We start from the raw sequence: 15,350 nt of genomic DNA, 5'->3' as shown, positions 1-15,350 counted from the left end.
ACTTTCAGATGCTGAGGGGATCCAGGGATATGGGGAATGGGAAGACAAGTGGAATTGAGGTATGAACCATGGTTTTATTGAATGGCAGAGCAAGCCTGAGGGGAGATATGGTCTACCCCTTCCCCTATTACTTGTGGTCTTATGATAGTTTTCCCCATTGCCTATTGTAAACGCGCTGCTTTCTTTACGCAAATCAGTGAACTCTCTGGCTCACCGTGAGCAACAGCAGGGGAGGTCTGCCAGCACAGTAAATGATGAGTCTGATGAAGTAGTTTGAAGGCTCTCATTCAATCTTAATGTTCTAAACAACTTTGGCCTTGCACTTTAGAGTGTACATGGGAATCACTCAATTAGATCGCTGTCATCTCCTCACTCCATCATTCTGCTTTGTCCATAGACATTCACTCAATACGGGGACTGTTATTTAGTAAAAGTTGGGAGATTTGAAAGACCCTTGTCACGTTGTGTTCTATCCTAAAGGGTTCTCCAATGTCTTTGCTGTTCGGTGGTTCCACTGTCATTCATCTAACCCTCAGTTCTTCCATATGATACGCTTTCTAAAAAAAGGAACACTCAAGTGTAAGTTAGAAATGGTAGTTGATTTATTTTACAAAGTTACCAAGCTTCAGGAGGGGTGACTTTATATAGCACCCAGTCTTTGAATTCACAGTTCATGATCTATTTTACATCTTCTGATTCAGATTGAGAAATCACCCTATGGAAAGTCTCCTCTGGTTTACATATGCTTACTGCATGTATGTTTTATTGTATCATTGTAATAGTGTGCACAGTGTATTGGATAATGTGCACTCCATGGCCTGGATTTTCCAGTCAGCAGTAAATGGACAACACTCATCATTCATTAAGCTTACAGATGCCCACAGACTTTTGGAGGTGTTTTTCTTAGTCTTCCTACAATTATTTAGGGTTTTAGTGAAAGTACCTGGGGTACTATGCATACTGTGCTGGAGGCAGTACCGCAATAGTTCACTAGATTGATTCCAGGGTTGAGAGAGTTCTGTTATAATGAGAGGCTGAGTAAATTGGGCCTGTATTCTCTGGAGTTTAGAAGAATGAGAGGTGATCTCCTTGAAACATTCAAGATTCTGAAGGGACTTGACAGGCCAGACACTGAACGTTGTTTCCCTTGGCTGTGGAATCTAGAACATGGGGGCACATTCCTAGGATAAGGGGCCAGCCAGTTAGGACTGAGATGAGGAGAAACTTCTTCACTTGGGGGAGTTGGAATTCTCTACCCCACAGGGTTGTGGACACTGCATTGTTAAATATCTTTAAGGCTGAGGTGGATTTTGGTCTCTCAGGGAATCAAGGGATACGAGAACCAGCCAGGAAAGTGGAGCTCAGGCAGATCGAGCTGGATGGTGGAGCAGGCTCAAGGAGCTGTAAGGTCTGCTCCTGCTCCTTTTTCTTACCTTCCCATGCTCTTAACAGGGTTCTGATATGTCCATTTCAGCGTGTAGCGCAGCGCTCTCTGTGGGGAACTGGAACCTGTGTGAACGGGGCAAACAACAGTGTACCTCTTCAACTAAACAGGAGGAATCCTTACCGAGACAGGCAGAGTCTAAACCAGGAAACGTAAGATGGAATATTTGACTCAATGTAAAACTATGCACACCCTGTTCACGGACGCATTACTTTGCAAATACAGTACTGCAAAAAAACTGGGGACCAAAGAAGGGGACATGTGGCGTATTGGAATTTGGTTGTGGATTCTCCATCATTGCTGGTATCCCCCGAATAAACATGTTCCAGAAAGGGAGCTGCAGTGTTGTGATGAAGCATTAAGGCAACCAAGTGAAAAGATACAGTTTGTCAACCTCATACCATCCACCTCTTCCAGGCTGCATTGCACATGTTGACATTGCTGCATTTTGAGCAGGGATGAGAGTCAAAGTGTGTCAGACTCTTTCACCAGCTCGACTTATTCTTATCTCTCTGACTTTTAACCCCATCATAACCAGTTGGCTATCCACTGCTGGCGTATTCCACATCGTGGCTGTTCTGTAAAGGAGGACAGTTCATCCAAACTTTGTGTGGCTTAAAGCTTTCCAGTTTTGTACCGGTGTCCATTAGACCAGCAGTAATGAAGTCAAAGCGAAACTGCTTGCCTCCACATTCACCATGACTGTTAGCAGGTAGAAAAACTTGAATTGAGTCACCTCTCAATCTTTTTCCAGTAAGAACATGTTCTTGTAACTTGCATTTTGGATCATTAGTCTTTTCTTGCACTCCCTGGTCTGTGTGTGTATGTGTATGTGTGCACGCCTGGGTGTGTCAGTCTGGGTGTGTGTATGAGGGTGGGTGTGCGAGCAGGGGTTTGACAAGGCACTGGAGTCCCCCACCCAACACCCACCGCACCCCCCACCCCACCCCACCACCCTGGCTAAAATGTTGGCGGGGAGTCTGCCCAGGGATGGCTGATTGGTTGTCTATAGACTGGAGGTTGTACTTCCCCCCTCTCAGGGACAGGAAGTTCCCGCCTCACAGAGATGCTGCCAATCAAAGGCCAGCAGTGCTCCACACTGGCAGCGCCCCCCGGATGTGGTGGCCACTGTCAGTACTGCACTCTGACAATGACGAGGTGGATCTGGGACTGCAGGTGAGTCCGGGGTCTCACCAAGACCCGGTAAGAAGGATTGGTGGGGGGGGGGAGGGTGGGGGTTAGGGCTGAAAGACCTGGGAGGAGGGGAACCTGGGGAAGGTTACACCTTGGAGCATGGGCTCCTCCTGCTGCAGTTAAACCCCGGTGGTGACAGGATGAGGCCCTTAATTGGGACTTAACTGGGCAATTAAGTGCCTGATGCCCCCTCCCACCACGAGTAAAATTGCTGTGGGGGCAGAAGCAGCGGGCAGCACCCCCTTCGCCCCCCCCCACCCCCCCCCACCCCCATTCAAACCCACTGGATTTAATGTTCCCGCTCTGCCTTCAAACTCGCCGGCAGGGGAGTGTTAAATCCAGCAGCTGTGTGTGTGTGTGTGTGTGTGTGTGTGTGTGTGTATGTGGGTGGGTCTGTGTGTGGGTCTGTGTATGTGTGTGGGTCTGTGTGTGGGTCTGTGTATGTGGGTGGGTCTGTGTGTGGGTCTGCGTATGTGGGTGGGTCTGTGTATGCACAGAGAATAGTGGAAATCCAGAACTCGCTCCTTATCAAAAGACTGTGGATGCTTAAACAGTTGGAGTTTTCAATCCTCAGTTCAATAGCTGAGAGTGAATCACAAGCAGGTAGTAAATCAGCGGAGTTATAAATCAGCCCTGATCTGCTGGGATGGTGGAACAGACTTAAGGGGCTGAATGACCTACTCCTGGTCCATCTATTCCTTGATCTTTCCATTCCCTGATCTGCCAGGGACTCGCACTAACTCTACGTGCTGACTGGGATGGTCTCATTGCAGCTTTCCTACGCAGAGTCCTGGCCCCAGCCAATCAGGTGAGCACCATCGACAAGGCAGCCACTTTGGAGCCAGTCAGACACCTCGTTTGGCTCCAGAATATTTTCCATGATTCGGTGGCGTAGGGATTGGGCAGGGAATAATGCGCCTTCTGCCAAGCCTTCGACAATTGGCTGCCAGGAGGAGCGCAGGAAGGAGCTCACAAACCACTGCTTTTATGGGACCAAAGTACCTTGCTCCATATCGTTAGTGTAAACTGCAGGAGGGGCCAGAATAGAGGCCTGGGAGCTGCAGCCAATAAAGCCACAGTGCATTTACAAACACTCGTCAAGTCTGTTCCACCATCCCAGCAGATCAGGGCTGATTTATAACTCCGCTGATTTACTACCTGCTTGTGATTCACTCTCAGCTATTGAACTGAGGATTGAAAACTCCAACTGCTTCAGCATCCACAGTCTTTTGATAGGGAGCGAGTTCTGGATTTCCACTATTCTCTGTGCATACACAGACCCACCCACACGCACAGACCCACCCGCATACACAGACCCACCCGCATACACAGACCCACCCGCATACACGACCCACCCACATACACAGACTTACCCACACACAGACCCACCCACATAAACAGACCCAGCCACATACACAGACCCACATATAGACCCATCCACATGCACAGACCCAACCACATACACAGACCCACCCACATACACAGACCCACCCACATACACAGACCTACCCACACACAGACCTATCCACATACACAGACCCACACACAGACCTACCCAAACGCACATACCCACCCACATACACAGACCCACCCACACGCACAGACCCACCCACATACACACACCCACCCACATACACAGACCCACCCACACGCACAGACCCACCCACATACACAGGCCCACCCACACACACACAGACCCACCCACACACAATCTGTAAAGTGGAATCTTTTGGAGTTTTGTTCCTTGCCAGTTTTCTCCCTTCCATGTCCTGAATGTTTTGACTCTTCCCCTCTCTTGGCCAGGGAATGTGTGTTGGTTGTGTATTTGACAGCAAGAGGTATCACAGCTGAGTCCGGTGCTGTCTACATGAGCGTGCTTTCAGTGAGGGTCACTGGAAAGCAATTAAAGTCTGTCCAATCTGGCTTCTCTTCCCAGACCCTGTGTCAGGCTAACTTCCTCTGTCATCACACAAGAGAAGACACCATTTTGAGCAGGAGCAACTGAAGACCCGGTCGGTTTTCCCTTTCTCCCCCACCAAACCTCACCCATCCCGGAATCCATCTCTAGGACTTTGAAACTGTTGGAGACCCCTCCTCTCCTCCCTCAGTCTCTCCTCCCGTCCGAATTTCAGAGATTCTGAGAACCCAAACTCAGCATCAGCAAACCACAGTCTCCTGATTTAGCTCATCCTCTCTCTCCTAGCTTGGGGGTGGGGGGGGGGGGGGGTGAACTATTTAGGTTTCTCAACAGAAACAAAGCTCCCATCTACCACCGCCCACAGAGAGAGCTACTGTTTTGCTTCCTTTGTTTAGTAGCCCAGGTTAGAAAAAAAAACAAACTCGGAGACCAGCGGCTCAATGACCGGGAACTGAGACACCAGTTGTTTTGCTTTTTGACTCTGGGAGTTGAGCGCTAAAGTCACTTGAGCCACTGGCCAGCCAGTTCAAGCTGTTCAGCTTTAAAAATATGACCACCTTGAGCCAGCCGCACACCAGCTTGTTTTGACTGTTTCTCTTAACGCTACATTCTTAGCTACAGCGGGAGACTTCTGTTACATTAGATGCCCTGTAGAGACTGCTGAAGAACAAGAGACTCCTTTTTCAAAAAAAATTCTATCAAAGCCATTCCACTAAATTCTTAGGCACTTGTAAAGCTGTTTTTAAAACACCCTAATCTCTATAAAAACTTGGAATGCACCAATGAGGAAAGACTCGCATTTATATAACACTCTGGGACTAAGGCTATGCGGCTGGGTTCAAACAGGACTACCTTACCCAATATCTTCAGGGCCTCACTGCTCCTGTTTTACTCCAGCGCTCTCTTCCACTCACCGGGCCTTCCTCTATCTTGCCTCACCCTTTTGAAATTAAGACTCACTGCCTCGATCCCTGTTTGTTCCTTTCCAGCACTGAGCTGTGCAACTCCTCACCTCTCTACTTTTGCTACAAGCTTTCAAACTCTAACCTTGGTATCATCGAAGCACGGCCTTTGGCTTGACTGTCTCTCCCTTCCTATCACCCTATTAGGCCTTGCTTCTTTATCTAGGCTTTTTTTCAATAAAGCATGTAATCCTCCAACTAAATATTAGGAAGCCTGAAACCATTGTCTTCAGACCCCACTCCAAACTCTGCTCCCCACTGAGTCCATCCCTCCTCCTCTAACTGTCTGAGGCAGAGCTAGACTCCTCATGGCTTTAATGTCACATTTGACCCCAAAACGAGTTTCCAGTCACACATCCAAACCACCACTAACACCACATATTTCCACCGCAACACCAGCTCCCCACCTTGTTTCAGCTCACCTGTTGATTTATTTTATATTTCTCATTCTTATTTTGAAATCCCTCCATAGCCTCACCCTATCCTACCTCTGCAACCTACTCCAGCCCAAGAATATTCCCACCACATAAGTGCCAGGCAGTGACCATCTCCAGCAAGAAAGAATCAAGAAAATACGTCCCTTTGACATTCATTTCCATTGCTGAATCCCCCTCCATTAACATTCTGCAGGGGGGTTACCATTGACCAGAAACTGAACTGGACCAGCCATACTGTGGATACAAGAGCAGGTCAGAGGCTGGGAATTCTGCAGCAAGTAACTTACCCCCTGACCCCCCAACGCCTGTCCACCATCTTAAGGCACAAGTCAGGAGTGTGATGGAATACTCTCCACTTGCCTGGATAAGTGCAGCTCCAATGCTGAAGAAGCTCAACACTATCCAGGACAAAGCAGCCCCGCTTGATTGGCATCCCATTCACCGCCTTCAACATTCACTCCCTCCACCTCTAGTGCACAGTGGCAGTAGTCAGTACCACATCCAAGATGTACTACAGCAACTCACTAAGGCTCCTTTCACAGCATTCTTTACCATATAGATGAACAAGGGCATCAGACACAACAGGACAGCACTCTTCCAAGTTCCCCTCCAAGTCATACACCATCCTGACTTGGAAATATATCGCTGTTCCTTCACTGTCGCTGGGTCAAAATCCTGGAACTCCCTCCCTAACAGCACTGTGGGTGTACCTACACCACATGGACTGCAGTGGTTCAAGAAGGCAGCTCACCACCATCTTCTCAAGGGCAATTAGGGATGGGCAATAAATGCTGGCCCAGCCAGCGATGCCCACATCCCATTGGTGAATAAAAAGAATTTGTACTTCTCCAAATCTAGCCCCTTGAGTATGCCCAATTTTAATTGTTGCACCATTGGTGGCTTCAGCAGTTGAGGCCCCAAGCTCTGGAATTCCTTCCGTTAATCCATCTTCATCTCTGTTCCTCTCTCTTAAGAAACTCCTTAAACCTACCTCTTTGACCAAGCTTCCGATCATCTGCTCTAATATCTGGCTCACTGATAAATGTTGTTTGATAATGTTTCAGTGAAGTACCTTAGGTTGATTTGCCATGTAATAGGCTGTATATAAATACAGGATGTTGTTGTTGCATTTGATGGATTCTCCTGTCGCTTTGGCGGGTGAGTGTTCACCATCTAGTTAGGTATCGTCTCATACATGATGTTAAAACAAATCTTGATTTGCAGATCTGATTATAAACATTACATATGAATTCACTGTTGGAGGGGTGAGTCTAGACACTGGTCTCGTATCGTGCTTGCTTGACTCCGTTCTCGTCGAATGTTGAGATTGCTTGGCAACAAAGATTTCCCCATTTGGATCTGTCCAGGGTTGTTTTCCATCCCCCAATGTATTGTAGTCCAAGTCGCAGGCTCTGTGATTGGTTTTCAGAATCTATGTCCAGGATGCCCTATACTGCGGGCTCCCTTGCTCAGTTGGATGTGGAATATCCCCTTTGGAAGGTGGGAATCCTCTGTATGAACCCACCGCCGACTCAGAGAAGCTGAGCTCTGGTGAGGATGCCCTTTATCAGGCATGTGGCACCTTACATTCCCATGATAGTGATTTTGTCCTTTAACTTGATGTTTTAGATCGATCTTAAGCTGCGAAGGTGGAATGCATCTAATTTCTTTATGTCACTCTGATAGGCTCTCTGTGCCTCAGTTATGGAGAAATGATGTGAGAACCATTGCCTGGTAGACTCTGATCTACTTGAAACAAACTCCATGGTCTCTCCGAGCTCTGCTGATCTTGCCTCGCCAGGAGATGGGCGATTTCGTCATCCATTGCGGTGTTGTTGGGTGGGGGAGGTACTCCCAAGATTGCAGAACCTCTGAACTGAGTTGAGGGGTGTATCTGTAACCCCCTCTCTCCTCCTTTAAGACACGCCTTAAAACCTACCTCTTTGACCAAGCTTTTAGTCACTCAACCCTAATATCCGGCGCAGTGTCAAATTGTTTGACGATGCTTCTGTGAAGTGCCTTACTCCAATTTACTACATAATAGGTGCTATATACATCCAGGCTGTTGTTGTTGCAGGATGATAAAAGACAAAATAAACCACGTGTGGTTAATTATTATTCTTTAAATGAATGTTCTATTCCTGGACCGTGCAGTTCGGGGTGGATGCTATGTTGAAGCTTGCTACTTCCCGGTAGGGAAGGTTGAGGGGATTAGTGGGGGAGTTAAACACTCCCTTATGCACTCTGTAGTCTGGATGTAGATACAGGGACATTGGCAATGCCACTAGCCAATAGAGGGCACTGCAGTCAGTTTCTAACAATTGTCGCCACGAGTAGTTATTCAACAACTTGCAGAATCCTTTCCATTTGCCGGAATATCGCACCGTGCGAGCTGAACTATAAAGATATTTTGCCATGACTAACGCAGGGCTGCTGACAGGGCTTTAACAGAGGCCTTCACACTTGTTATAAACAGCTTCCCATCTTAAATAAAGCAGCACAGCGATGGGGGAAAGTGTGAATTCCTAGACTGCCCTACGACTGAGGGGGAGGTAAGGGTATCGCGAGGGGAAAGGAGAAAAACTTCAGGTTGATCTCTCGTGTCTGGGATGAAGCTGTCGATTCTTGTTCACTTAGGATCCCGCGCTAAGGTCCTCCCCAGCTCCAAAGACCTGTCCTGTAAGTCCCTGCCCCCCTCGGAACTTGAAATGTGATTGATACGCCTGGTATCTGGCGATATTGGCGATGCAATCAACTCCACTGGATGACCTGAAACTTCCGGTGCTCTTCTAGCTTTATGTCAATAACATCAGTAAAGACCAACAGGCCATAAAGTCACAAATCAGCTCCGACGAGCACCAGAGGACGCAGGTTTAAGGTGACCGGCTTTCAGAAGGGAATTGCAATAGCACCTGAAAGGGAAGAAAGAAATGCAGGGCAATGGGAAAGGGCAGGAGAGGAGGACTAGCTAAATTTCTCTTGCAGTGAGCCAACATGGACTCTACAGGCTGGTGGCCCCTCCTCCTGTGTTGTAACTAGTTCAGAATTCTATTAACGAATCTTCGACTGGTATCCCCATGGGTAGAAAAATGTAAATGACGCAACACTTTCCTAGCACTCCTGGTTAAACTGGCCAAGAAATTGCAACAATAGCATAGTGGTACTGTTACTGGTCTCATAACCCAGAGGCCTTGTCTATTGTTCCGGGGGGGGGGGCGGTGGGCGGTGTGGGGTGGTGGTGTGGGAGCATTCAATTCCCACCACAGCAACTGGGAGAATATAAATTCAATTAATTAACACATCTGGAATTAAATGCTAGTCTCATTAATAATGATCAGGAACTACTGGATTGTTGTAATAACACAGCTAGTTCACTAACCTCATTCAGGGAAGGAAATCTGCTGTCCTTACTTGGTCTGGCCTATATGTGACTCCAGGTCCACAGCAATGTGGTTGGCTCTTAAGTGCCCTCTGAAATGGCCTCGCAAGTCACTCAGCTGCGTCAAACCGCTACAGGAAAACGCACTGTGGGTGTACCTACACCACATGGACTGCAGCAGTTTACGAAGGCAGCTCAACACCCCCTTCTCGAGGGTAATTAGGGATGGGCAATAAATGCCGGCCTTGCCTGTGGTGTTAATGTCCTCAAGACGCATATTAAATGAATGGATCGGTGGTGAGGTTTTGACATCCAACCAGCACCAGAAATGTGACCTTCCCCACTACCCAGCCACACACATACACACATTCAGCCCAGGAGTTTGGCTGTTATGTCACTCGGGTTTATTGCTCTTCTGTTGCGGCTTGATCTCTAGGTTAACCAGCAGAAGCAAAGAAACTCACCCTGTGTACCTTGGCAATCTGATCCGAGAGAGTGTCCAACAGACGCGTTTTCACAAAGTCAGCCACGTTCACAGTTTGGTCATCAATGTAGTAGCTGAAACAGACACACAGCAAGGACGCATTAGCAGCCCGAGTGACTGATGACTCTTCAAATCTGCTCAGAAATCTGAGATTTATATTGCCTTCAAGGTGTTCTAAAACAAAGCTATGGTGGTTGGGCATTAAAGACATTGCACAAGAACTAAGGCCGGGATTATCCGGTCCCAACCGTGAAGGGAAATTGAATGGACCAGCGGGCAGGACTGAAAAATCCCGGCCTAAATGTTGACTTAGGCGGAGAGTCAAAGAGTTATTATGGAACAGAAGGAGGCCATTCAACCCACTGGCTCTCTGCAGAGCAATCCAGTCAGTCCCATTGCCTCGCTCTACCCCTGCAGTCCTGCAAGTTTATTTCCCTCACGTGCCTATCCACTTTCCTTTCAGGCCCTATATCTCCTCTATCTCTTTCGCAAAACCTTAAATCTGTGTTCCCCAGTCCTTGTGCCATCAGCTAATGGGAACAGCTTTCCTTTGTGTACCTTAACTAAAACTGTGGTAAGATCTACTCTTTGTGTGCTACATCATCTTACCTGCCCTTTAGGTTAGTCAAAGACCTTGTCCGCCATTTTCAGAGCCAGGTATAAAGACTGTCATAATTAAAGGCTCACTACAGACAATACTCTTTGCGTGGTTTTACAAATAATATGGGAGCTGTAAAGCTCATGTCACATCACTGCTGTGTTTACTTTGTACTTCATCACTGGTAACAATTTTTTTTTTGATAAGACTGGGGAAGTGAACCGATTGAACATTCTTCTGTGACTCACTCTCACACCCGAGTTCAAGCTTCATTCCAGAGGCGTGAGCACAGAATTCCAGTCAGAGCAGCACCGACCGAGCGCTCTACGCTCATAAGTGCTGGTGTTTGGATGAGACATGAAACCGAGGCCCCTCAGCCCCTCTCAGGTGGACATACAAGATCCAGCGGCAGAATCTTAAAGCTGGGAGGTTCACCTGGGCCTGGATTTTTAGGTCAGCGGTTGCGCATTACCGGCAGGGACACAGGCCGCCAGCCGTGGTCATTCCCACCAACCACGATTTCACGCTCGGCCAGCTAAGGCCTGCCCAGCATGAAATGCGGCTCCCCACCCCTCAATGGTCAGGTAGGCCTAGGCCGAGGGCTGGATCCAGCGGCCGGTTTAAAAACGGCACAGGCAGCCCCTGGAAAGCTGCCAGCGATGGACACATCTTCAACGTTGCGACCAGGAATCTATAGCATCGAGTGCGCTGCAGGAGGGCAGGTTGGGTGGGCACTTGCTCCCCACCACCCCCACCCCCACCGACCCTGGTTTTCGGACGAGTGCCTCACAGTCCTCCTGGAAGAGGTGGCTGCCAGGAGGGACACCCCCTGTCCCCAGGCATGGCAGGAGGAGGCCACCGTCCCTAACAAAATGAGCTTGGGAGGAGGTAGCAGCGCAGGTCAGCAGCTGTGATGTGCCACAAGAGGTTTATCGACCTGCTGTGCTGAGGAAGGGTTAGTACCGTGTTGGCATGGATCAGTGTGGAGAAGTGTTAAGGTCTGGTAACCCCCCACCCCCCGTGGAAATCAGGGGTATAGAGTCCAAGTGCCAACTGTCAACGACACCAGGAGCTGGCCAAAGGGGTGAGTCCTGGCTGCTTGGACTGAGTGCCTTGCAGCTCGAGAGCCACATCTCAGACATGCCCTGCAAGGTGTTCCACAGGTAGTGTTGGCCCAGCTGCAGTGGGGCTGCAGGTAGAGAGGGAATAATCAATGCTCCTCTGTCCTTTCAGGAGAAGACAGCCCACAACTCCATCGAAAGGTCACACACCAGCAGAGCACCACCCCCCCAAACCTCCTAACCCTAATGAGGTATGAGCAGGATGCCCTGGAAATGAAGAGCAGCAACCAGCCACAGAGAGGCAGGGGTATCAGACGGAGATAAGATTGCAGTGTGCACACTGGTGAGAATTTCAGATGGTGCAAGCAGCCGTGTGTGGTCTCATCACTGATGGGAGCCTCAAAACTGGATTCCCCATTGATCATTGAGAGATGATGGCACCATGATGCAGATCTCCATGGTCTCACCAGGGTGCCTGACAGGGACAGTGACAGTGACTTAAACTAATGACGTGTCCTTGTTCTCCCTTAGGTTTGCCGCATGCACCCAAACGCAGGACCCCGAAGAGCCACCTCTGACACCAGAAGCCCACCAGGCTCCACATTCACCTGCGTCACACCCACTCCCTGAACCAGGCACCAGAGCAGGTACCAGCACCTCGGTGGGTGTTAGATCGGCGGCTAGAATGTTGGTGCACAGCGGTGAGGGCACTTCACACTCGCTTGAGGTGCAGGCGGAGGCAGAGAGTGCCCAGGGCACCGGCAGTCAGAGAACTGCTGGAGACCAGGACGATGCTGAGTCGAAGGCAGATGATGGGCCTCTGGAGTCGTCCATTAGGCGGCAGATGCTGGATGTCCAGAGGGATGTGCAGGAGGATCTGGCAGAGATCCATGAAGATATGTGTGCCATTGCCTCTGTTATGGAGGAGTCCATGTGGACCATCAACACTGCATTGACCTTCATGGCCGAGCGCACTGCATCCTCCATAGGCAGACTGGCGACTCTCATGGAGAGGCAGCTCTAGGAACAGAATCGTGGGTTCCTGGGGTTGCGCTCGGACCTGCAAATCCTCACACAGACACTGAACTCAGCTGGTCAGTGTCCGTGTGGGAGATGGGTGAGGCACCCAACATCCCAGCTAGGTGTCCGTCCATCATTGGTGAGTGGGGAGGTCCAGAGCGACCTCACATTGGCGCACGAGCTGCCTGTCATCTCTGCGAGCTCCACTCAGGGCGCTCTGGATTATAGAAGCAGCTCCTCCACCCCTCTGCCAGTGACCGTGGTATCCGATGAGGCTGCGGTGACTGGGGAGATGCCTGTCATGGAACTGGCCGCTCCCTCCCAGGCAGGGCCAGCACAGGCTCCACAGGCCAGAGGACGACTGTCAAGGTCATCAAGCCCAACAGGACAGCAGAGTCAGCAATGAGTTTCCAATGCCACTGACAGCAAAGCGGAAGCACCAAGATGTAGCACTCGCAGATGTAAATTTAAGGCACCAAGGGTACAAAAGGGACAGGTCGGGGTGATCTTCTGTTCGGTAATGTTTTGTTACTGCTCTTGGGTTCAAGACCAGAGAAGGTTCTGTTCATTTCTTTGGATTGTGAAAATGAGAATATTTTTTTTTTTGTAATGGGTTTGAGTTTGCTTCACCTTTTTTATTTATTTGGCACAGGGTACACCAGTGTGTAATGCTGGACGTGAGTGGCTGTAAACTTTATTGCACAGGCACTGAGTGGACTTTGGGTTCAAAGCAAAGGGTCATTTCAGACCTTCGGGATGGAAGCAGCAGTCCTGGCATGAGGTGGATGTGGTTGTTGGACAGACTAGCTGAAGGAGCGTTGGATCCTGATGTCCCTGATGTCCCTGCCTCTCTGGAGGTTACCGAGGTCTGACTCTACGCCATCAGCATTGTCCTCACTGTGCTCCTCTTCTGACTCACTATTGGATTCATCCTTTGTGGCCTGTGGAGCTGCATCATCATCCTCTTCCTCCAGTGGGTCCCTCCTTTCCAGTGTCAGGTTGTGGAGAGCGCAGCATGCAACCACTATCAGTGACACCCGCTCTGGGGGGTATTGTAGTGCTCCCCCTGAATGGTCCAGCCATCGGAAGTGCATCTTCAGAAGAGCTATGGCCCTCTCTATCACAGCCCTTGTGGAGGCATGGACCCCATTATAACGCTGCTCAGCTTCTGTTCTTGGATGGTGAAGAGGCGTCATGAGCCACCTTCTGAGGGGATGGACCTTGTCACCCAGCAGCCATCCATCCAGCCGGGCTGGAGCACTGAAGAGCCCCGGCACCTGGGAGTGTCTGAGGATGTAGGTGTCATGGGAGCTGCCTGGGTACCTTGCACAGACTTGTAGAATCAGCATCCTGTGGTCACACACTATCTGCACGTTCATGGAGTGGAAGCCCTTCCTGTTGACGAAGGCACCGGGCTCACCTGCTGGCGCCTTGATGGCCACATGTGTACAGTCTATAGCACCCTGGACACGGGGGAAGCCAGCAATCATTGCAAACCCTCTGGCTCGCTCAGCCTGGCTGGTCTCGTCCATACGGTAATGAACGAAAGTTAATACCCACCTGAACAGAGCTTCTGTCACCAACTATGGACAGCGGATTGGGAGACTCCACACAGATATCCCACTGACCCTTGGAAAGAGCCTGAGGCATAAAAGTTAAGGGTCGCTGTGACCTTCAGAGCCACTGGCATGGGGTGTCCACCCAGACAGTCGGAGCTGATCTCAGGCCCGATCCTCTGACAAATGGAGGTCACTGTCTCTCTTGAGAGGTGGAGCCTCCATCGGCATTGCACCTCAGACATATTGAGGTAGCTGCATTGCTGCCTGTAAACCCTGGCAGCAGGATAATGGCATCTTCTGCGGCCCCTAATGCCTTGGACTACCTGCTGGCCCTGCATCCCCTTGTGCCTGCGCCTCTCCTCCCACAGGTCCCTCCCCTGGGAGCTGCACTGGGACACCTGGCCTCTTCTCCCTTCTGCCCCTCTCTTCCTCCTCAGAGGAGGAGGTGCCTCCAGCGGAGAGCACAATCCCCATTCCCAGGGTAACAGAAGGCTGATACCTGGAAGGGTCCCATGTGGTCTGAATCCTCCAGGGGCCTTGGAGACACCAATGACTCCTGAAGCGAAGTCTGGAAACGCTAAGAATGAAGCTGGGAACAGAGATGAAGCTGCCAATTACCAATAAGCAACCAGCAGCGAACCTAAACTCCTCACTACTCGCACTGGCAACGTTGCTGACCCTTTTCATCTCACCCTCGGATGAGGTTTCGCCAATTGTCAGCTGCCCGCCTGCCCATTTTGCCCGTGCGGCAAAATCTGACGGGCAATGAAAAAAATCGGTCTCAGTTGCCTCTTTAAAGGCCTCAACTGGGCCTCTGAACCGATGGTGGGCACGGCTCTGAGTCCTGAGTCCTGCGCGCGCTCTGCCCCCGCTGACTGAGATATCGCACCAGCGCAGGCTGAGCTCGGGACGCTAGCTCGACGTCATCTCACAGGATTTCGCGTCCAATCAGGTCGGGCGCACATCCCCCCCACCTCCCCCACGAGTTCTGCCCCTGGTGTTCTGATCAACGTTTATCCCTCAACCAACACATAAAAATCATGGGTGGGGATTTTGTGTTCGGGGGGCACGAGGCGTGGATCCCGAGCATCACCGCTCGTCATTCCGAGCTTCTGCTTGGTGGGCATGCACCAGAGTCAAAGGCCCTATGAATAAACTGATGAACCTCATCGTTAGGGCTGCCCATCCAACATTAAGGTTGGTGGGTGGGGGGGGGGGGGGGGGGGAGGTGGGGTGGTTGGGGGGGGGTGCGGGGTGTGGGGGATGGGGGAGGTACAGAGGAAGAACCCAAGGA

General features: G+C 50.2%; 1 protein-coding gene across 1 annotated transcript in view; it reads right to left on the bottom strand.

Moving 5' to 3' along the window:
• The window catches only part of hpse2 (heparanase 2), a 521,818-nt gene that overhangs the window by 85,428 nt on the left and 421,040 nt on the right, over positions 1-15,350 (bottom strand). The window contains exon 7 of the mRNA XM_041209324.1: positions 9,799-9,892. Coding sequence (XP_041065258.1) covers positions 9,799-9,892 — 94 coding nt within the window. The remainder of the gene's footprint in view (positions 1-9,798; positions 9,893-15,350) is intronic.

This window comes from Carcharodon carcharias, chromosome 17, assembly GCF_017639515.1.
Source record: "Carcharodon carcharias isolate sCarCar2 chromosome 17, sCarCar2.pri, whole genome shotgun sequence".
In the NCBI taxonomy this organism is placed as follows: domain Eukaryota; kingdom Metazoa; phylum Chordata; class Chondrichthyes; order Lamniformes; family Lamnidae; genus Carcharodon; species Carcharodon carcharias.
The sequence above is the reverse complement of the archived record's forward strand: the minus strand, read 5'-3'. Positions and strand labels throughout refer to the sequence as shown.